The 25,097-nt window shown below is 34.6% G+C and overlaps 1 protein-coding gene across 1 annotated transcript in view; it reads right to left on the reverse strand.

The window, feature by feature from the left end:
• The window catches only part of SHOC2 (soc-2 suppressor of clear homolog (C. elegans)), a 98,676-nt gene that overhangs the window by 37,752 nt on the left and 35,827 nt on the right, over positions 1 to 25,097 (reverse strand). Inside the window, exon 2 of the mRNA XM_011927885.1 lies at positions 9,114 to 10,050. Within this exon, the coding sequence (XP_011783275.1) occupies positions 9,114 to 9,816 (703 nt within the window). The 5' untranslated portion in view covers positions 9,817 to 10,050. The remainder of the gene's footprint in view (positions 1 to 9,113; positions 10,051 to 25,097) is intronic.

The raw sequence follows: 25,097 nt of genomic DNA on the forward strand, positions 1-25,097 counted from the left end.
TTGGAAACTGAACAATTAACTTCTTAATAATCCATGGATCAGAAAATAACAAGGGATATTTAGAAAATATTTTGAATAATGAAAAGACAACCCATCAAAATTTGTGTGCTGCTAAAAAAGTACTTTGAGGGAAATTTTTAGTTATGAAATAGTTATATAATGAAAGAATAAAGGCCTGAAATCAATCTAAACCACCAATTTAAGAAAACAAAGAAAAACGTATTAAACCCAAGGAATTAAAAATAAAAACAAGAAAGCATAAAAACAAAAGATTTTTTAAGAGATCAATAAAACTGATACACATCAAGCCAAACTGATAAGCAAAGAGAGAAGTCCCAAAATACCAATTTCAAGATCGAAAAGGGAACATCACTATATGTGTGTGTGTGTGTGTGTGTGTGTGTGTGTGTGTGTGTGTGTATGGAACATTAAAAGCTTAACAAAAATATGAACTTTAAGCCAATAAAATCAACAAACTGCACAAAATAGGCAAATGCCCTGACAGATCAAACCAGATAAACTGAATTTGAAATTCAAAACTTGTCCATACACACACAAAAAAACCTACTCCCAGATTGTATGGCTGATAAATTCTACCAAACATTTAAGGAGGAAATAATACTAATTCTGCACAAACCCTTCTAGAATATAAAACAAAAGAGGAAGAAACAGGCCTCAACTCATTCTATGATACGAGGACATTATTACCCTGATACCAAACCATGATCAAAATTTTAAAAAAAGAAAGTAAAATTACAGATCAATATCTATGATGAATACAGATTTAAAAATCCTTAACAAAATTTTAGTAAATTAAATCCAGAAATATATAAAAAGGCCCTTTGAAAATTTACCTAGTAGGCAAAGATTGGTAAATGAGTAATTTAGGTTTGTTTCACAGTTATAAACTTTCCTTTACTCTTACTTGACTCACATTTAGGATTCTTACATTCTAAAATAACCCTTGTTCTTTGTAGGGATATTTTTCAAATATTCAGAGTTTAGCTCTATAAAAATCATAGCAAATCTTAATAAAATACATTTGTAAAACTATATAATTAAAAAGAGTTGGAAATACTTGTCCCACAAGTTTGAACAGATTTAGAGAAGTCAGAATTTATAACAGAACATTATTTATACTTGTCTTAAAAGCTTAATTATCCCTTTTCATTACAAAGATGACTTCAAGGGCTCTTCTGCAACTAAGGGACATGGACATGGACAAGTGACAATGTTCCTCTGATTTTGTGACATGCTGTCTTTAGGGTACAATGTCTGTCCCCCTCTCTTTCCCGTATCTCAGCCAAATAGAAAGTAAACTGTCTCCTGTGAACCTATCAAATCCTTCTGAAACAGTTCAAGTGCTATTTTTCTGTGTTCTTTTTTTTTTTTTTCCTCCTGAGACAGGGTCTCTGCCACCCAGGCTGGACTACAGTGGCGAGGTCACAGCTCACTGCAGCTTCAACCTGCCAGCTCACGTGACTCTGACTCTCCCACCTCAACCTCATGAGTAGCTGGGACTGTGGGTGTGTGCCAGCATGCCCAGCTACTTTTTTGTAGAGATGGGGTTTTGCCATGTTGCCCAGGCTGGTTTCAAACTCCTGGGCTCAAGTAATCCACCTGCCTTGGCCTCCCAAAGTGCTATTCTGTGTTCTTTTTTTGCCTCCTTTAGCAATAATAACTTCTCTGGGTTTTTGTTGTTTAGTGAAAAGCATGACAATTTCATAACAGTAATAAGTAAACAGTTCATTTGTAGGTTTCTAATGTTTCATGCTGGTTCCCAGTCAAAAGGAGTTATTTATTAACAACTATGAATTCCCTTTACTGATTTCTCTTTCCTGCTAAAGTAAGTTACTTATTAGCATTTGTACAAACATTCAAATGAGATTATTAAATAATGTTACCTGGACCATATAAGCAATTGTATCACTCCTGGCAGTCCTGAGAGAATTTCAATAATTTTAGTGATCATAAGTTACAATTTTAGTTAATACTGAAAATATTACTGAAATACTATAATGCTATACTAAAATAAAAATACATAACACTAAATTCTTCAAAATACTAGTTTTATATATTATAAAGTTATAGTAATACCATAATACTATAATACTAAAATATAAAATAAAAATAGGTTAATAGTACTGAGCTTTATTACATTTCCTTCAAGCCACATTTATTGAAAGCCTACCACTTCACGTCTAAAAAAATTCACAGGAAAATTACATAATAGGAGTTAAACTAAATCTCTAACGTCAACTTTTTGAAAAAGTTGCTGACTCTGTTCAATATGCTTTTATATAGAGATATTAAATATAAACACATGTATATGTTGGTTATATGTACATCATTTGACTTATGATAAAGTATAACACCCCCATATCGCAGAATAGTAAGAAACTGATTTTGTTTTCAATAAATGTTACTGAGTCAAATAGGTAATTTTAAAAATGCTGATTCTTAAATGTATATTTAAGGAGGTGAAAAAGCTCTATGATGAAAACAATGAAAGAAATTCAAAGGGACCAAAAAATGGAAAGACATTCCATGCTCATGGATTGAAAGGATTAACAGTGTTACAATAACCATACCACCCAAAGTGATCTACAGATTCAATGCAATCTCTATCAAAATGCCAATGACATTCTTAAAAAAATATGTGTATATATATATATACACACACATATATACATATCTCCTAAAGTTCATGTGGAACCACAGAAGACTCTAAATAGCCAAAGTAATACTGAGCAAAAAGGACAAAGCTGGAGGCAACACACTACATGATCTCAAAGTATACACAAAGTTAGAGTAACCAAAATGCACAGTACTGAATAAAAACAGACAATAGACCAATGGAATAGAGAACCCAGAAATAAATCCACATATTTACAGCCAACTGATACTTGACAAAGGAGCCAAGAATATACACTGAAGAAAGGACAAACCCTTCAAGAAATGGTGCTGAGAAAGCTGGATATATATATGCAGAAGAATGAAACTAGATCCCTATCTCTCACTATATACAAAAAATCAACTCCATAAATTGAAGACTTACATGTCAAGAACCAAAAATATAAAACTACTAGAAGAAACATAGGGGAAACACTTCAGGACAATGGTCTGGGCAAAGATTTTATAGGTAAAACCTCAAAAAGTAGGGCAAACCCAAGCAAAAACAGACAAATTGAATTATTTCAAACTAAAAACTTCTGCAGAGCAAAGGAAACAAAGACTGAAGAGAAAACCTGCAAAATGAAAGAAAATATATGCAAACTACTCATCTGATAATAGATTAATATACAAGAAACTCAACAGCAAAACAATAATCATCATTATGTGATTTAAAAATGGGCAATCTAAATAGACATTTCTCAAGACATACAAATGGCCAAAAGGTATATGAAAAAATGCTCAACATCACTAATCATCAGGGAAATGAAAATCGTAGGTACAATGAGAAGGTATCTCAACCCTAATGGAATGGCTATCATCAAAAAGACAAAAACAACAACAACAACAACAAAAACAGATAGTGGTGAGAACGCAGAAAAAGAACTCTTATACACTGTTGGCGGGTGTACCATAAATTGGTACAGCCACTATGGAAAACAGTATGAAGGTTACTCAAAAAACTAAACAAAAACCTACCATATGACCAAATAATCCGACTACTGGGTATATATCCAAAGGAAAGGAAATCAGTATATCAAAGAGATATCTTCACTCTCTTATTTATTACAACACTATTCACAATAGTCAAGATATGGAATCAACCTCTAACAACAGATGAAGAAAGAAAATGTGGTATATATACACAATGAAATGCTATTCAGCCAAAAAAAGAATAAAATTCTGTCATTCACAGCAACATGAATGAGCCTGAAGGACATTATGTTAAGTTAAATGAGCCAGGCACAGAAATATAAATACTGTATGTTCTCTCATGCTAAAAAAGTTGATCTCAAAGTAGTGAGTAGAATAGTGGTTACTAGAGGCTGAGAAGGGTGGCGGGGGTTGGGGAGCCACGGGATGGGGAGAGGTGGATTAATGGACACAGAACTACAGCTAGATAGGAGGAATTCTATCTGTTCTAAATTCTGCTATTCTATAACACTGTCGGGTGACTTCAGCAAACAATTTATTGTATATTTTCAAATAGCTAGTAGGGAGGATTTTGAATGTGTCCAGTGAAAAGAAATGATAAATGTTTGAGGTGATGGATGTGCTAATTACCATGATTTGATCATCACACATTGTATACATGTATGGAAACATCACATTGTAAACCATAAATAGGTACAATTATTATTTCTCATACATATGAATGCTGTGAGAATTGCTTTGTAAATGAAGATGATCTGGGTTCTCAAAAAGCATATACTTTAATATATCAGACAATTTTCCTAAGCAAAAAGGTTGACAACTAGACCCACATGAAATTGTATACTACATAAATATGTAGCATTTTATTGAACCTACAATGTAGGTAGAACACATTTTTTAAAATACTCCAACTTCTGTTTTTATAAATAATAATAAATAAGGGAAACTTTAAAGAAAGAGAAGAAATCCTAAACACACAATTCAGAAAGAAAAGAAATCACAGGAATATTAGCAAAATACAAAATGAAGTTTATATCTGGTTTCAATGAGCAACAATTTCCTTCCCAAAAAAATTAAATCCTTTAAAACTTCACTGTCTACAGTTGCCTGAATAAACAGATTCATTATTCAAACTGACTATCTGGTGGCCCCTGCTCTAACCCACTCATAAACAGAGAATATACAAAAGCACATCTTTAACAGGAAACTCAAAGGAACCAATCAGTTGGGAAAGAAGGTTTAAAAAAGTGGTTATTTCCTGTTTTCCCTCTGAAAACATGGGTTCTTGACTGTCTTTGTGTAGAGTGAAGAGTCTTTTTAAGATTAGAAATGGAGAAAGAAGGAATGGAACAATGATCTATAAAAGAAAGCAATGACTAAGGTTTCAATTTATCTACTTAACCCAAAAAGAGGGGACGTTTACTTTATTTGTCCATGCCTTAACATACAAAAGGAGAAAAGTAAGTGAACATTAACAAATGAAAAGTTTTCTTAACTACTTTCTGATATATTATCTCTGGCTCTAAACAGTCTGTTCCAGTATCCTTTTACTGTTTTCTGCCAATTTTTACCCATGTGAATATGTACCACTGGTATCAAATCGCATTACATTAATGCTTAAAAGGATAAATGTTCTAATTTTAATATTTTTTCCTATCAAGGCAACAGCATAGCCCAACCTTGTGTAGTTTAAATTCCAATTATATTATTTAAACTAAATAGTAGGCTCTATTTCGAAAACTCCTCATTTAAAAAAATTTATTTTTATTTTTTAGAGATAGGGTCTAGCTCTGTTGCACAGGCTGAAGTGCGGTGGCACGATCATCACTGACTGCCCCTCCAATTCCTGGGCTCAAGGATCCTCCTGCCTCAGCCTTCCCAGTAGTTGGGAGTTGAGGCGTGAGTCACAGTGCCCAGTTGAAAACTTATATTCCTCAAATATACTGCTGAATACAAACTGGATGGCATGATTTAAAGTGATATATTTATTCAAACAATGGAGAAGAATAAGCATCTAATATAAATCTAATATATATTTATAAATAATGTAGCTCAAATATGCATAAATGAAAGTTTAACAAAACTATAATTAGCATAAATTTTGAATTAAAAATTCCCTGTTATGGGTTTCTGCAGTAAGTGAAATTATATTAAAGGTGTTTAACACTTTAAAAAATGTCAAATTTCCATTTTATTTTATCATTGAGCACAGGTCTTATTTTATAAACATTCTCCAAGGAGCTCAGAACTTCTTTTAAATTAAAAACCCATTAAAGCAAGATCTACATCACAGAAAATAACTATTTCTGTCTTTCCATTATAATAAAAGATAGCTCTCAAGAATTAAAAACAAATATATAGAGATCAGGAAACTGCAAATCAGAACTACAATGAGATACGAACTCACACCATAGAATGGTTATAATAAGAAAAGACAGATAACAACAAGGATACTGAGAATGTAGAGAAACTGGAATCCTCAAACACTACTGGTAGGAATGTAAAATGTTGCAGTCCCTTTGAAAACAGTCTAGTAGTCCCTCAAAAGGTTAAACAGAGTTACCATATGACTCAACAATTCTACTAGGTATATACTCAAGAGAAGTGAAAACAAATGTCCACATAAGAACTTGTACACAAATACAGTAACTATACTCATAACAGTCAGAAAGCACAAACAACCCAAATGTCTGACAACTGATAATGGATAAATAAAATGTGGTACGCTCATATAATGAACTATTATTCAGCAATAAAAAGGAATGAAGTACTGATACATGCTATAACCTTGATGAGACTTGAAAATATTATGCAAATTAAAAGAAACCTGTCATAAGAGACCACATATTATATGATTCTATTTATAGGAAACATCCAGAGAAAACACTAATCTATAGAGACAGAAAGTAGATTAGTGTTTGCCTAGGGTTAATGAGTTAGCAGAAATCAGGAGTGATTGCTTAAGGGTTCAGAGTTTCTTTTGGAGGTACTGAAAATGTTCCAACATTATCTCTGATGGTTACATAAATCTGAATATTCTAAATATCACTGAATTGTTTATTTTTAATGCGTAAATTGTACGGTATGTGAATTATACTCTAATTAAACTGTTAAACGCAATCCTCCCCCAAAATCTTGTGCAATGGCTTTCAACTGCAGTTGCACATAAAATAACACAGGCTGCACTTTAAAAGTACAGACCCTGGACCTACCAGAGAATCAAAATCTATGGGGGTGGTACCCACTTTTCTAGATTGTGGGGAGAGTACAGTGGAAATGACCAAGACTTACACTTCAAATTCTGACTCTGCCAACCTAGAAGCATGATCTTCAGTAAATTACCTAATTTTCCTACATTGTCAGTTCCTTCCTCAGTACAATGGGGAAAATACCTATTTCATTGGGTTACCATAAGGATATAAGATAGTATATTTAAAGTATACACGGACAGAACAATGTATAGTATTATGATTCATGTGCTCAAACAACAGCCATTCTTATTATGATGTTATTTTTACTAACCTTTATTTTCTTATTCCCTATAAAGAAACAGATGACGCAGACTTCTGCCCCAGATCCATGCATCTCAGTTAAACTTTATAAACCATAATTCCTTATGAGAAACATTAAATTATACTTTTAAAAGCAGTTTACTTTCTGATGCCCTGCTTAGAATGAAATAAGCAACACTTACGATATTACCATTTTTACAGAAGTCCAGCAATTACAAAAACACAAACCTTAGTAATGTCACTAATGATGGGAAAGGAGCCCATTAACAAATTCAATGGCTGTTTTTAAAATTACAATTTAGGAATAAAGGTCAAAAGACTAGATAGCCACAAATACAAGCCATATAATTACTTAAAATACGCCAATTTTAAAAGATACATTCACTTTTGAATAAAAATGCTATCTATATGCTCAAGAACATATATGTATGTTAATTCCTAGGTAATTTGATAGTATTGCTATGGAAAAAGTCCTTAGAGATTTGTGAATTAAAGTCAGACTTTTAGTACTGAGTGTAACACTTACACAAAACAATAAGAACAAAGACAGGAAATAACTTTTATATTTCTATGTAGAAATTCAGCATTTATTTCTCCAATTGCCTGTAATTCTATTGCATAACAAGCCATAACACGCAGGTCAAATTTTGACTATATATGACACTAAAACAAGTCCTTCAACAACCACATTTCTATCTGAAGACATGGAATGGAGCATTTTCACTCAGAAATTCCTGGGAATATTTTAATATCTCATGAGTAAGTCATACTCTACAGTACATTACTTGAGAAAACCTATCATAAATTTTCTAAACACATTAAATTAAACCAAAATTTAATTACCATTTGGATTGTCAAGAGTTAAATGTAACAAGTCATACCTAAAGTTTAAACCACATCTTTTTTCAAAGCTAAACAAAATACTAAAACATCCACAGAATATCATATCTTTGAAAAAGCTGCAAAGCCTAAAAATCAGAAAGTTTATCCACTCATTATAAGACCAATACTGAAAGCAACAATATAATCTTTATTTTTTTCAGAATAAAATAAACTGCCTTTAATACAAAAAGAAAACATCCTTTAAAAAGCTTCATAATCAACATTTTATGACGATTTTTATAAATCTTATAAAAAGAGCCCACAAAGGTAATACCTTTATCAATTTTTCAAAACTGATGTCAATGGATTACTATATTCCAAATGTTTCAGAATGTTTTTCCATAATTAAAAATGCCAGAACAAATGTTTAATTTTTTACTGACATGTTCACATGTGTATATTCCCTATGTTTTTCTCCTACTACTAGGCTTTAAAAAACATTTTCTTTGTTTTAGTACAAGTTAGCTTTATACACAAGACTGGAATGAAAATTACCAAAATGCTAACAGCGTTGCATTTGCTACAGGTGATGCTTCTTCTACCGTTCTAAATTCTTGTGTTATTTTTAATAAACATGTAAGTACTTTCAAGACTCAAAAAAAATTTTTTTCCTATTTTCTTATGACACTGCTCTTTCGTAAAGCTCTGATTTGTCAACCTTTTGTGGTAAATTAGGTAGAAAGTGATGTGAATTTAAACACGTTTCAGATAAAGATGGAAAAGTCAGAGAATGAGAAAATGTAGTTTTCATGTATCTAATAAAATTGTATCAACAGATAGTTTAAAAACAGGTAGCAACAACTTGAAAATTAGGCAAACATCTTTTCTTCCTTAAATTTACTTATTCTCCAATGAAAGTAAAAGAAGATTAGGTTTGTGTGGGAAAGATCTAATTACATCTATTTTCTAACTCACTTTTTAAGTCTACGAAACAATTTCAAGCCATGTACTATTAACAGTGCTGAAAATGGAATAAAGTAAACCATTTAAAAAGTTGTAATTTAGAAATAAGCTGTTTTTAGGCAAGTATCAGGCATTTTTTGATATGAAAAAGTACTCAAAATTATTTAGCATAACAAATACTACAAATAATAATAATCCAAGGCCTCTTACCAATTTCAGCAGGTAGTTGTTTAATTTTGTTCTCTCGAATGCTAAGCATGCTGAGTTTTGACAAGTTTTTGATGTCCTTTTCCACAGTAGTTATACGATTAAAGCGAAGGTAAAGAGTGGTGAGAGAATCCAGCCTATACACCACTGAAGGAATTTCTCTCAGTTTATTATGCCGTAAATCAAGCATCCGCAGCTTCTTCAAGTTATCAAGAGAGTCAGGCAAACTGGTAAGTGAATTTTCACTTAGAGCCAATGTCATGAGATTTACTAAACATCCCACCTCTGCTGGGAGGGACTGCAATTTGTTACTGTATAAATAAAGTTCTGTTAATTGAGTCAACTCTTTGATTGATGATGGCAATATGTGTATAGATCTCTTGGATAAGTCCAAACGCATTGAATTCTCTTCCCGGCATTTGTTGAGTTCTTTAATCACCTCTGCATTGCTGGATTTTTTTCTAGTCCCAGGTGCTGGGTTTGGCCGTTTGATCGTATTGTCAACTGAAAATGCCACCCCTGGTTGGGCAGCACTGGAGTCCTTCTTTCCGTCTTTGGCATCTTTCCCTTTGGTCTTAGGTTCTTTTTCTTTGCTCTCTTTCCCAAAACCTCCAGAAGCTTTTGCCTCCTTTTCTCTTTCCTTGGCTGATGGTACTTTGGGATCTTTTTCTTTAGAGTCTTTTTCTTTTCCTAAACTACTACTCATGGTGACTCAAGCCTGGACAAAAACTACATGAACTCCTTTTATTTTCCAGTAACTGAATTCAAAGATGAAGAGACAAAGATCCTACACAATCAAAAAAGTACTGGCTTGAAGAAGTAATCAGCATGCAGTAACATCCATCTGTTACATGTTGGATCTAAAAGTACTATGCCCATTTCTGATAATTCATTCCAACTGGTAAAATAGTGCTGGTCAATCAATGATTCATTAGAATTCCTGAAATATAATATAGAGAGTATTAAATTACTTTAGATAACTTATATTAAATAGACTCTGAAAAACAATCTTATTAGAGTTTGTCATTTTCCTATGATTTCATTCTTAAATATTTATGAACATCCTTTATTATGTAAAAATCCATTTAAAATTACACAGCTTAAGAAGGCTGGCTCTACCTTCAAGAAACTTGCAGTCTAATAGGAAGAGGTAAGAATGTAAGTTACTTTAGTATAAAATTTTGTAAGAGCTAAAAAGTGGAAGAAACCACAACAATAAGCTTAATATTTATTAAGTCCTTTCTATGTACTAGCATTATTCTGAGGAATTCACATATATTAACATAACACATACAACAGCCCGATGAGATATACTGTTATCCCCATTTTATATAAAGAAACACTAAAGCACAGAAATATTTTTCAGTAACTAACTTTGAGATCTTGGAAACATGACGGAGCCAATATTCCAAATTAGGTAGTATGTGCTCACAGCCTATGTTCCTAACCCACTACACTAAAACAGTTCTATCTACAATTAATTGGCAGATAGCTTTAGATAATAGAAAGGATTTCAATGGTGGTGACGATAGAAGGGAGAACAGTCTGGCAAAAGAAAAACAATGAACAAAGTGAAATATGTATGAAAAACAGCACAGTTCAGGGAAAGGGGCATTAAGAATCCGTACTTTAATAAGCACTCTATATGATTCTGATGGAGGTAGACCTGGGGCTCACCTTTGAAAACCAGTGATAAAGGGCAATGTCCGATGATGTGTATATTCTAGGGACTGAAAAAGTGAGAAAGATCAATGGCACAGGGTTCTTAAAAGCAGAAAAAGTTTGCTGGTAAAATGACAGGCCAAAAAGATTGGCAAAGGATAAAAAGATTAGTAAAATATTTATGGAAGGAATCAGTCCTCCCTAAACATTTTGGAATTTAAAATTAGTAATTCTTATTTTGCGACTCTATTGTTAACTCTATTTATCTAACTGATAATTATTTGGTACTTGGGATTAAAGATAAAATAACTTCTTAACTGACTAGCTTAAGCGGTTAAAACAGTTATTAGAATTTTGTCAGACTACCAAAAGGATGTGATAATGTTAAGTGCTAAGGATTCTGCTAATAATTTATTTTTACAGGATGTGAACCCCACTCTATATGCAAGCTTGCAGTTTAGACAGCCAAAACACTCACATATAACAAGTAATTGATAAGACAGTATATTATTAAATCCTCAGATGAGTGGCATATACTATAGCACTTTTGAGAAAATTGGTATCAGTGAGAACGGTTGAGAAAAGCATACAGGAAGGACTTAGGCTAACTAGTCCTGGATTAACGGGTTGCGTTCAAGCAAGTAAAGGAGAGGCGGCAAAGCATTACAGATGGGTGTCATGAAAAAGAAAGTTTTGCCTAGAATAAGGAATGGAGCTTAGGTTGCACAGGACACTGAAAATGTATCACTTTGCTGAAGCAAATGGTCAAAAGTGCAGAAATAACAGGAACTGGGGTAGAGGATGAATAATCTGTAAATTTGAAACTGCACAGTGTGAACTCTACTGGTATATAAGATTCTACAATTAAACAAACACATCATTATTTGCTAGCACACCAGGAGAGCTCTATCTACTACTACTCACCCCTTTCGAAAAAAAGAAAAGAATTATTTTGCACTACAATGGAGAGAGACTAAGAAAAACTCTAGAGATACTGATTCAGAAAAGAATGCTGATAAGCCAATATGAAAGTACATTTACTAAAACCATACAACTGTAAATAATGGGAAGTATGCATAGCTAAAGGGTTACAGGCATTGCTTATCAATTTGTATTTAAGAAATGTCACTATATCAAGTTTCTGGAATCAAATTTCTATTTAGCAAGATATGTATATCCTAAATTTAGAAGAACACCTCCTGTATAAAGATCAAATGAGATATATAAGGCGTAAAATCACATATATTAAGTACAGAGAATAGAACAAGACTATCCCTATTAAAAGGTAAGAAAATTTGGAAAGGAATAAAAAGTAAACTTTTCTAATGATAAAAACAAAAAAAGAAAATACATCACCTGAGATATTTGTTTAAAAATACAAATTTTCAGGCTCCATCACAAATCACTGAATCAAAATTTTAGGGAGAAGGGGTCTAGGTATTTTATAAAAATAAATGCCTCAGCAAAAGCTTATCAAGTTTGGGAAATACATGATATGACCAAATGTAAAATCTGAACACCAATATATTTAATATTATAGTTTTCAAATATAATTAAAAAATAATGAAGGTTGAAGGTAATGGGTGGGTCAAGAAACTGTATTAATGAAAATACAAGTTATTAATAAAGTTCCCATTGAAATCTAAAAGGACTTTCCATAATCTATAATACTATCCACTGTATCTGAAATTCAGACTGATACTTGAACTGTCTGATGGGTTTACTGCAGTGGTGATGAATTTGAATTAGTGACCCACAAACTCATCCTGTGGCTCTTGTACCTAATGAGATTTGCAGATCTATATAGTTCAGTAATAGCTCATAAGAAATATAACTAGTCAAAGAATAAAGCTTTTGACCTTGACAAAATCACTATGCTTTACTTAAGGGAATTAACTCACCAGCCAGACTTAGCTATTAACTAAAAATTTCTCACATCCAGTAAAAATATTTTTGGCCAAGAGAACTAACAAATTATCTGACAGTCAAAAATTAAGTTCTGGATCTAGTTCAGACCTGAATCAGGTGACACTGTCAAACATTTTAGGTAAGAAAACATATTGAGAGTAATCTTTCATGTTTCTTGGAAATAAGTTATTTATTTATTAGTTGCTTTTTAATCACTTCAACTCCACTATGTTTTGGGGGAAGGCTATATTTGCACACAATTTGAATCTTGTACCCACTTAGGTAATAGAATACACAGTATCCAGTCTCGAAATGCTTGAAATCTAGTGATAAAAGCGTAAAATTGCATCAATAATTAAGCTGAGGCTGGCAAGGAGGTTTTTATACTGGGATCTTTACTACCCCAGAGGACTCTTTTATTCACCTCCACCTAATAACTACCACATATGAAGCACTTGATATGTTAGCTCCCTTGAATACATTTAACCAGTAGTGACCTCGAAAAAAAAACTACAAATTTGGCAGGCGTGGCAAATTTGCTAGGATTACACGTCTGTAATCCTAGCACTTTGGGAGGCTGAGGCAGGTGGATCACTTAAGGTCAGGAGTTTGAGACCAGCCTGACTGACATGGTGAAACATCATCTCTACTAAAAAATACAAAAATTAGCCAGGCGTGGTGGCGGGCGCCTGTAATCCCAGCTAATCGGGAGACTGAGGCAGAGAGAATCGCTTGAACCCAAGAGGCAGTGGTTGCAGTGAGCTGAGATTGCGCCACTGCACTCTAGCCTGGGCGACAGAGAGAGATTCCCCAAAAACAAAACAAAAACTACAAACTTGGTGGAGCTCTGAGTTGATACCATTTTTCTCTGGTATATAACTATATTCCAAATTATGAAAACTCTGAATTTCAAATTCCTAAGAGTTCCTCTAGTCCCAGTTTACAAATGAGAAAACTGAGGCACCAAAGTCAGATACCTACTAAGTGACTAACGAAAAATTCAAAACCAGGTCAGCCTGGTCAGGACTCGAAAGCCCAGATATATTCTTCCCCCATCCCATGTTGGATTTCAGAGATAAACATCCAAATCATGATTATATGAGGGTGTTGATTACAATTCATTTAGGCTTCCAATAGCTTCTAAGTCAAGGGTGAGCAAACTTTTTCTGTAAAGTGTCAGATATTAAACACTCAAGGCTTTGCAAGACAGATTGCTTTCTGCTGCAGGTACTCAATTCTGTCGTTTTAGCGTAAAAGTAGACAATATGCAAATGAGTAAGAGTGGCTGTGTTTCAATAAAACTTTACCAAAAACAGACCTCAAACTGGCTTTGCCATCAGGCCATAGTTTGCCAAGCCCTGTCATAAGTCAGTGTCAGGTTTTAAATCACTCCTTTCAGGAACTATATTTTTATGCAAATTGGACACAAGTAGTAAAAAATGTAGGCTGCCAAATTTGGAAAGGCTGGTTATTCAAATTTAGTAATTTGGACTTTATCATGCAGACATCATGATTCTTTCAACTCTAATGTTCCAGCAGTATACTCTCAGGGGCTGCCAAGAGTAAATATAAAAAGCCAGTAAAGGACTCCTGAAGGAGAAGAGGCTATGATTACAGTCATATTTTAACAAAATTTACCTGACACTGTTAAGAACGACTGTAAACAGTCAGGACTTCAGAAGGAAGGCAGAAAATTTAAAAAGCTAATAATTTCGTGTTTAATCAGTGCCAGACATTTTCAGCAAGAATTCTCTAATGTTCAATCAGTGCCAGACATTTTCAGCAAGAATCATCTGGGGAGCTTAGAAATCCTAGCCTCTAATCCAAGAATGCTAACAAAATAAATATCTGTGGTAGGGAACAGTGAGCTGTATGTTTAAAGAGTTTTCCAGGTGATTGTATGTAGAGGCAAATTTGGAAGTCACTGCAACAGTCCACGCCAAACATGATAAAGGTACAATCTAACTATCTTTTGCTACAGTATTTTGGAATTTTGTAGGTTCACTTTAGGTTGTCTCAATGTTTAGAGAAATGCTACTGGCATTTAATGGGCCAGGTCTGGAGATAAGAAGTACCCTTGCATACTGTACAACCTTCAAATACCTACAAATATTCAATCTATGTAACTAGGTGAAATACCTGTTTATAATTTTGAGCACCTTGAATCTAATTCCATTTTACACAAAAACTGAGGTACTTCTGCACTATTCTTTAAGAGTTATTTGTTATTTCTGATTATCACTGATACTCATACTGATCTTGGTATCCGAGTCACAAATATAACACATCCGTATCAGTTTGCACTTCTAACAATTACATCCATGAGGACATATGTACAAACTTTTGCTCTTTGCTTTCTGGTATCGTGCCTGAACACTTAAGTACTGAAACATAAAACGTATAATAAATTCTTCATTGTTTTCTAATATCATTGTGCCTAAGCATTTACATAACATACAAAATGTACAATATTTTTCTTATATATCTCCTTTAAGAAATTACATAGATTTTTAAAAATAATGTAGGTTACTCTCATTTTAGAATAGTAAGGAACTGTTACAGAATGTTGCATAAATGGGATATTAGGTCTGATGTACTTGAGAACAATTGGTTTAAACTACAAAGGTACTAGGAAAACATAGGAAAAATTCTAGAGACAGAAAGCAGCTAGGGATGAACAGGAGTAGAGAGGAGGAAGGGATTCAAGGTAATGTCTGAGTTGACAGCTTAAATCAGGTGGATGCAGCATGATTATTCAAGACAGGGAACATAGAAAAAAAGAAAATTAGTAAAATTTTGAACAAATTTATACTGAGATTCTGGTCTAGTCCACACTTGAAAATGTGATTTTAGAATAAAGGAGGAAGGTCTGGGCTAGAAATAAAGATACAGCTTTGGTGTCAACAGCAAAGGTTTGAAATGAGAATATCCACAAAATGCATGTAGAAGATGATACTGGTACTCTGGGGAAGATAAATATTTAGAAATGGATGGATGGGCCAAGTGCAGTGGCTCATGCCTGCAATCCCAGCACCTTGGGAGGCCGAGGCAGACGGATCACGAGGTCAGGAGATCGAGACCATCCTGGCCAATATGGTGAAACCCTGTCTCTACTAAAAATACAAAAATTAGCTGGACATGGTGGTGCACACCTGTAGTCCCAGCTACTCAGGAGGCTGAGGCAGAAGAATTGCTTGAACCAGGAGGCAGAGGTTGCAGTGAGCCGAGATCACGCCACTGCACTCCAGCCTGGCAACAGAGCGAGACTCCATCTCAAAAATAAAAAAAAAAAGAAATGGATGGATGACAAAGCCCTCAAAGAGAAACAGAGGTACATATAAACTAGGAAAGGGTATTGTCAAAGCAGCAGCCAGTTCATCTATTTAAATTTTAGAAGGAAGGAGTAGTCAAAAATACATAGCATACTGGGAGAAAACTTAGCCTTAGAGAAAAAGGATCTTTTTTCCTTTCAATTAAAAAATGAGAATGACCATTCAGGACATAGGCATGGGCAAGGACTTCATGTCTAAAACACCAAAAGCAATGGCAACAAAAGCCAAAATTGACAAATGGGATCTAATAAAACTAAAGAGCTTCTGCACAGCAAAAGAAACTACCATCAGAGTAACAGGCAACCTACAGAATGGGAGAAAATTTTTGCAATCTACTCTTCTGACAAAGGGCTAATATCCAGAACCTACAAAGAACTCAAACAAATTTACAAGAAGAAAACAAACAACCCCATCAAAAAGTGGGCAAAGGATATGAACAGACATTTCTCAAAAGAAGACATTCATACAGCCAACAGACACATGAAAAAATGCTCATCATCACTCGTCATCAGAGAAATGCAAATCAAAACCACAATGAGATACCATCTCACACTAGTTAGAATGGCCATCATTAAAAAGTCAGGAAACAACAGGTGCTGGAGAGGATGTGGAGAAATAGGAACACTTTTACACTGTTGGTGGGATTGTAAACTAGTTCAACCATTATGGAAAACAGTATGGCGATTCCTCAAGGATCTAGAACTAGATGTACCATATGACCCAGCCATCCCATTACTGGGTATATACCCAAAGGATTACAAATCATGCTGCTATAAAGACACATGCACACATATGTTCATTGTGGCACTATTCACAATAGCAAAGACTTGGAATCAACCCAAATGTCCATCAGTGACAGACTGGATTAAGAAAATGTGGCACATATACACCATGGAATACTATGCAGCCATAAAAAAGGATGAGTTTGAGTCCTTTCTAGGGACATGGATGCAGCTGGAAACCATCATTCTCAGCCAACTATCGCAAGAACAGAAAACCAAACACCACATGTTCTCACTCATAGGTGGGAACTGAACAATGAGATCACTTGAACTCAGGAAGGGGAACATCACACACCAGGGCCTATCATGGGGAGGGGGGAGGGGAAGGGATTGCATTGGGAGTTATACCTGATGTAAATGACGAGTTGATGGGTGCTGACGAGTTGATGGGTGCAGCACACCAACATGGCACAAGTGTACATATGTAACAAACCTGCACGTTATGCACATGTACCCTAGAACTTAAAGTATAATAAAAAAAAAAAAAGATAGGAGTTCAGAAAGCCACCAATATAAATAAAGTCTCCGAGGTTATTCAAGGAAAAAAAAAATTAGAATGGATTCAGCTACAAACAAGTTTTGTTTGAAGGGAAGAGGAATAAGAGAGTTAAGTGGGATTATCATCTCCAGTTACATACAGAATCATATTCGTTTGGTGAAACAGAAGCAAATTAATCTGTTGAGAGCAAGAAAGGCAGAGTTTGCTAAGGGGTTGATGAAAGAAGTAAAAAGGAATGGATGAGGACATAGACCAGAGATAAATAAAATTGCTGAGTCTGATAAATTTTGATATCATTAATTTGTAGTGGCATCAATCTTCAAAACTGTATTTGGCAATCTAAATTGTATTCCTAAATTAATTTAAAGTTGAGGGGATTCACAGAGCAAGTGTGGCAGAACAATAAGGAACCAGACAGTACAGTTTGGGCTGGCAAGGAGAAAAAAGTGAACCTAATAAGCTATTCGTTTCTTAGATAATTAGAGGAAAAGGGAGAGATCAAGGAACTGGAAGAGTGACTTGGAAATTGTGGGGGTGGGGTGAGGGGGTGTCTTACCGATTAAGAATCTCATGTTCTTCCTGCAGAAGAATTTACATTTATCCACAAACATATAAACACGGCATTATACACACCAGGTAAAAAACTATGTTCAATTAAGTCAAAGAGTCGGTATAATAGACGAGCATTAAAAAGCTAAAAAGACAGTAAATTATGACAAAACAAAGCAATAAGCTTTCAATCACAACAGTCCTAAGAATTTGAGAAGTAAAGAAATGCGCTGATTTACTCAAGCGCATATTGGAGGCACTGAGTTGCTGAAACTAGAATACAGAGCTATTGATATTCAGGGCACTATTCTAACCAATCTTGCTGACTACAATAACATATCTTATCTGATGAACCATTTGAATGGCATGAAAGTATGGAACAATACTACAACCAAAGGTACCCATTTATGAATATTGCTATTTCCAAACTTAAATACAAAGATCAGCAAATTATAGAAAGAAAATATCTATTAAGTTAATGTTGCCTTAGGACAAATGCCCAATAAAGAGCTTGTTTTCTTAATCTCTGAACAAAGTTCCACGTTCACCAGAAAAGGTACCCTGATGTCTAATTCTGCAGGTCAACTAAAATTTTTCTTTCAATTAAAGAGGCTACAAATATATCTAACTTTCTTACAAGAAGCAGCTACTTATAAGATATTTCACTGGCAATATATACACATTAAAAGGAATACTTTGTGTTTTTTTTGTTTTTTTTTTTTTGAGACAGTCTCGCTCTGTCGCCCAGGCTGGAGTGCAGTGGCCAGATCTCAGCTCACTGCAAGCTCCGCCTCCCGGGTTTACGCCATTCTCCTGCCTCAGCCTCCCGTGTAGCTGGGACTACAGGCGCCTGCCACCATGCCCGGCTAGTTTTTTGTATTTTTTAGTAGAGAAGGGGTTTCACCGTGTTAGCCAGGATGGTCTCGATCTCCTGACCTTGTGATCCGCCCATCTCGGCCTCCCAAAGGGCTGGGATTACAGGCTTGAGCCATACTTTGTTATATAAAAAAAGGATTTTGCCCACGGCCCAATCATTTATTTTTTCTTTTATTTCTCATAAACATGAAATACATAATGATTACATAAGGTAACAGAAGCAGACAATCTAAACCCAAGCAGATTAATATAAATGTAAGATTTAAAACATTCATGTTATACAAGACTATCATTTTTTAACATGTAAGAAGAGTCTTCAAACTGGAAAAGTCTTAAACTTTTTATTCCACAATTTCAACATATTTTAGGACAAGGAGTGCTGCTGTGAAAAACAAAGGTTTTTTAAAAAGCAGCAAAGTATCACAGGACATTAGGCAAAGAAGCAGAATTGCAAGCAGTTATATCCAAAGAAGCAGAGTGGTCTTAAGGTATAAAATGTTGTCAGGAGTTTGAGACCTGCCTGGCCAACATGGTGACACCCAGTCTCTACCAACAATACCAAAAAAATTAGCCGGGTGTGCTGGCGCGCACCTGTGATCCTAGCTACTCGGGAGACGGAGCTGGAGAATCACTTGAACCCTGGATGCGGAGGCTGCAGTGAGCCGAGACTCCAGGCACTCCAGGTGGTGTGCAGTAAGCGCCACTGTACTCCAGCCTGGTTGACAAGAGTGAAACTCCATTTCAAAAAAAAAAAACAAAAACATGAAATGTAAAAAACCTGTTGGATGCACAGGAGTCATTTCAGGCAGTTAGGCACATGCAGATAGCAGAGGAAGCTATTATAGGTGACTCTGCAAAGCCTACACTTTAATTCTCTACATGTGCTACCCATACATAGCCATATATTTGGGTTGCCTGACCCATGTACTTAAAAAGCATATATTTAATAAGGTTTCCATCATTTACAACTCTGTCATATCTTCCAATTTTGATGACAATGACCTTTAAATTATCCGAAATTATTTTATTTGCTTAACTGTTCCTTATGCCTTTATATCCTTCCTTCCCCCTAACTCTTCAATGAGAACAGGAACTTTGTTCAGTATTGAATGAACATTGTAATATCAGAAAATAAAACATGTAATTAAGTCTCATATTTCCATTTCTACTCTAGGACAATGTGCTTTAGTAAAAAAGAAATTATAATATTTTGGTTGAAACAAAAATTACAGAAAACAGAGCAATGACATAAAGTCACATTATGTATTTCTTGGTTAAAAGATTCTGTTTTCCCCCTGAATTCCCTTTCACACCACAGGTTAACAGATGTCCCACACAAGATATCGCAAGTAAGAATTTATTAAGTCAGCACTTAATGAGTCTACACAAAACTCTGCATCCAGAGACCTCAATAAATGTCTTTTAAACTGAACTGAGATAATCAATAGATTTTCCTCCCAATCTCTCTAAAAACCTCCTACCTCATTTGCATCAGACTTGATTTCCTTCCCAATCAGATCTTTATCCCAAACTGCTCCATTTCAGTAAAAGACAACATTCGATTAAGCAAGAAACTTACGAAACTTAAGAGTTATTCCTATTTCTCCTTCATTTCCCATATCCAAACCTTTGGCAAGAATGGTGGAGTTTAGTAAAAATGAATCACAAATCGTCTACTCTCCACATTCATTGCCTTCACTGTACTCCAGGCTCTCATCATCTCTCTCTTGAACTACCTTGTCTCCTACCTTGGCCTGCTGATTCCCACATACTTTAAATCCATCCTCCAAAAAGTGAACAAAGCACTTTTTATCCAAATAGTTCACATTACTCTCCTGCTCAAATTCTCTAATGGCTTTCCACTGTAAGCAGCACAAAATGTTACAGAGGACCAGAAATGGCTAATTTTTCAAACATTAATTAGAAGAAAAGGCATCTTAGAGTTGTTACATTAAATCTCAAAATGAACATATTTTAGGAAAAGGTTTCCCTGCCTGTCTCTTCAAACTTATCTCTTATCAATCTCTCATTGGCTTACTATTCCCCAGTCACACTGCTCTTTCTGTTCCTTGAAAACACCAATTTCTTTCCCACCTCAAGTACTTGTCCCTGTTGCCTCTGCCTGGAATGTTCTTCCCCTATTTTCACACGGCTGACTCTTATTAATATTTAGGACTCACCTCAAGCTTCAGCCCTTAAATAAAGCCTTCTCTGACCATCTACCCTGTTTTATTTTCTTCAAAACATTTATTAGTATATGAAATTACTTTACTCTTTTATGTTTATTTGCTTATGATACATCCCATTTCCCTGCAAGAATGTAAGCTCTGTAAGACTTCCTTCCCTAAGATAAGAGACCTTCTCTGTCTTGTTCACAGATATATTGTTAACATCTGTATCAGTGTCTGTTTTATAGTAGTTGATTAGTACCTATATTAAAATAACAAGATATTTAAACTTTAAATTCAAAGGCACTTTTAATTTCAAAGTGATTTGAGAATCTGCTGCAAAGAAACTAGTTGATACTACCCCTTTATTTTGATGCTAATATAAACATTTATCATATAATTAGGTAGTGAATGAGATGATTCTAGATAACCAAGTCTTCTGATTCCACAGTCAATATACCCCTGCCACCCTAACCATGCTGCCTCTCTCATGTTAAAAAACGTAGTATCAGAAAATAAAACATGCAATTAATTCAAATATTTCAATTTCTATTCTAGCACAATATCATTTAGTAAAAAAGAAATTGAATTTGTAATATTTAATATTAATGTAAGTAAATATTTTAACTTAATAGTATATACTGTGACACTAAATTGGAATATAAACATTAACAAATTATACATAAAAACAATGGACTTTTTTCCTTTAAAAGAAGCAAACAGCAGCTTTTTCTGAAGACAAATTATTTAGAATAAAAGTATAATTTTTCAACAAATTGTTGATCAACGAAAACTAAATTAGTGCTTATAGACAAGCCAAATTAGAAAATAAAATGATCGAAGACAGATGACTTCACTTAGGTTAAATACATTAAAAAGTAATAATTATATATAATTAAAAATGGGTTTCTCCTTTTTATATTATAGAAGAGGTATCACCGGATATCCATTTTTAAAGTATATTTCCTTTTCTATTCCCCCCAATCCATCAAATATGTGGCATAAGATGCTAGGTTTAAATATATATATACACATCAAACCTATCAAAATATATATATACACATATGTGTATGTGAGTGTGTATATATACATATATCAAAGATTTACTGTAACTATATACAAGTTATACAATCCATCAACTGTGCTCCTTGGTGTTACCCAATGAGAAGAAAACTATGTTCACAGAAAAACTTGTACACAGATGTTTACGGCCGCTTTATAATTGCCCAAACTTAGAGGCAACCAAGATGCCTTTCGATGGGTGAATGAATAAACTGTGGTACATCATAAAAAATACAATATTAATGAGCGCTAAAATGAAATGAGCTATCAAGCCACAAAAAGACACATTTTAAATGCATTTTAAAAGAATTTTAAATGCACATTTCTAAATGAAAGAAGCCAATCTGCAGAGGCTACATACTGTATGATTCCAACTATGAGACTTTCTGGCAAAGATAAAACGGAGAAAATAAAAAGATCAGTGATTCTGATCATTAGAGAAACGCAAATCAAAACTACAATGAGACACCATCTCACACCAATCAGAATGGCGATTATTAAAAAGTCAGGAAAAAATAGATGCTGGCAAGGCGGTGAAGAAATAGGAACACATTTAAACTGTTGGTGGGAATGTAATTTAGTTCACCCATTGTGGAAGACAGTGTGGCAATTCCTCAAGGATCTCAGGAAATACCATCTGACCCAGCAATCCCATTACTGGGTATATAGCCAAAAGAGTATAATAAATCATTCTATTATAAAGACACACGCACACATATGTTTATTGCAGCACTATTTACAATAGCAAAGACTTGAAACCAACCCAAATGCCCATCAATGACAGACTAGATAAACAAATGTGGTACATGTATACCATGGAATACTATGCAGCCACAAAATAGAATGAGCTCACGTCCTTTGCAGGAACATGGATGAAGCTGGAAGCCATCATCTTCAACAAACTAACACAGGCACAGAAAACCAAACATTGCATGCTGTCACTCATAAGTGGGAATTGAACAATGAGAACACATGGAGACAACACAGGGAGGGGAACAACACACACCAGGGCCTGCTGCGGGGTTGGGGGCAAGGGGAGGGAGGGCATTAAGACAAACACCTAATGCATCCAGGGCTCGAAACCTAGATGATGGGTTCATCGGTGCAGGAAACCATGATGGCACATGTATACCCATGTAACAAATCCACACATTCTGCACATGTATCCTGGAACTTAAACTTAAAAAAAAAAAAAAAAAATCAGTGATTGCTAGGGATTGGGGAAGTAAGGATGAATAGGTGGAACACAGGAATTCTCAAGGCTGTAAAGCAATTCCCTATGATACTATAGGGATAGCTGTATGTCATTACACATTTGTCAAAATCCATTGAACCTACAACAATAAAAACCGTAATGAAAACTATGCGCTTTCGGTGATAATACGTTAATGCAAGTTCATCAATAATAATGAATGTGCTTACTCTGATGCAAGATGGTGGTGACAGGGAAGACTTCGCTTGCAGGGTGGAAAAGGGAATATATGGGAACTCTACTTTCAACTCAATTTTGCTATGAACCTAAAATTTATCTAAAAGTGAAGTCTATATTTTAAAAATGGAACTGGAAAAAATCACTTAAAACACTGCTTTATTAAAAGTTGAAAAACCAAAATGTAAAGGCAAAAAACTAAGGTTTACAAACTAGTATGAAAGAGGGCAATATTTAAGAGAAACTAATAGTTTCATTGTCTCTAACAATCTACAGAGGACCTCTTAAGCCTGTCCTAACTCAAGAATAAAAACAGCCCTATGCCTATAAGTTTTAATCAATTGAAAAAACTATTAGGCCAGGTGTGGTGGCTCACACCTGTAATCCCAGTAATTTAAGAGCCTGAGGCAGGCAGATCACTTGAGGTCATGAGTTCAAGACCAGCCTGGCCAACATGGTGAAATCCCATCTCTACTAAAAATACAGAAAAATTGGCCAGGCATGGCTATAATCCTAGTTACTCGGGAGGCTGAGGTAGGAGGATCGCTTGAACCCAGGAGGTGGAGGTTGCAGTGGGCCAAGATCAGATCATGCCACCGCACTCCAGCCTGAGTGACAGAGCAAGGCTCCATCTAAAAAAACAGAAGAAGAAAGAAAAAGAAAAAAGATATTATGAATACCTATGTATCAGAAATCCTCTCTTTTTGCAAAATAATTCCTATAAAAGTCTGAACAAAAAAATGTAAAATATCAGGGGGAGGGAGGAAGACAACTTTTTAAAAAGTTCTAAATCTCTAATTAGGTAACAGACTTGGGTTAACACTTTTACCTAAAATCTCATCACTATAAAGTGAAATTAGAATTAAAACAGTCTGACATCAGCAATTAGAGGACTGAAACCTTTCTGAATGACTTGCTACAAAATATAAGATGACCTGTTCCATTCTACTGGTTCTGGTATTTTATGTCTGAGTTCAAATCCCAATTCTATCTGCATAAGATCTTAGATATTTCTGTAAATTCAGTTTTCCTAGGTGAGCTATTTTTTTCACTACTGATTATCAGAAGAGAAAAATTTCCCACAATATAATCAGAAGCAACGTCATGCATAGAATTTAAAAAATAAAAAGACCTTTGGTATCTAGTACAACCACCTATTCTACAGATGAACTGATCTGTGCCCAGTTATGGGGTCAATTAGTGGCAGAGGCAGGAATGAACCAAATTGTTCTAACTTCACAGTGCTCTGCTATCTCATCCTACCTCCTCCAAATGATGTTATTTCCACTTATAACACATCAAATTACTTGAGTGACTATAAATTCTCTCATTCATAAATATACAAAAAAAGTTATTAAAATCATTTGCAAGACTCAAGAACAAGTATTTGTATTTTCCCAAAGTTAGGTGCCATGTTAACTTTAATGAATTATAATTGACAAATAAAAAGTGAATATATTAAGGTGTACAATGTGATGTTCTGATACACATACACAATGTGAAATGAATACAACTGAATTAACATATCCACTAACACATAGAATTATTTGTGTGAGAACACTGACATACTTTCTTAGCAAACTTCCACTAAAAGACACAGCATTAACTATAATCATGCTGTACACCAGATCTCCAGAACTTATCCATCCTAAAAAATGGAAACTTTGTACCCTTTGACCAACATTTCCCCCATTATCTCCAATCCCCAGAAACCACTATT

This window comes from Colobus angolensis, unplaced genomic scaffold (genome assembly GCF_000951035.1).
Source record: "Colobus angolensis palliatus isolate OR3802 unplaced genomic scaffold, Cang.pa_1.0 Scaffold75, whole genome shotgun sequence".
NCBI classification, from domain to species: Eukaryota; Metazoa; Chordata; class Mammalia; order Primates; family Cercopithecidae; genus Colobus; species Colobus angolensis.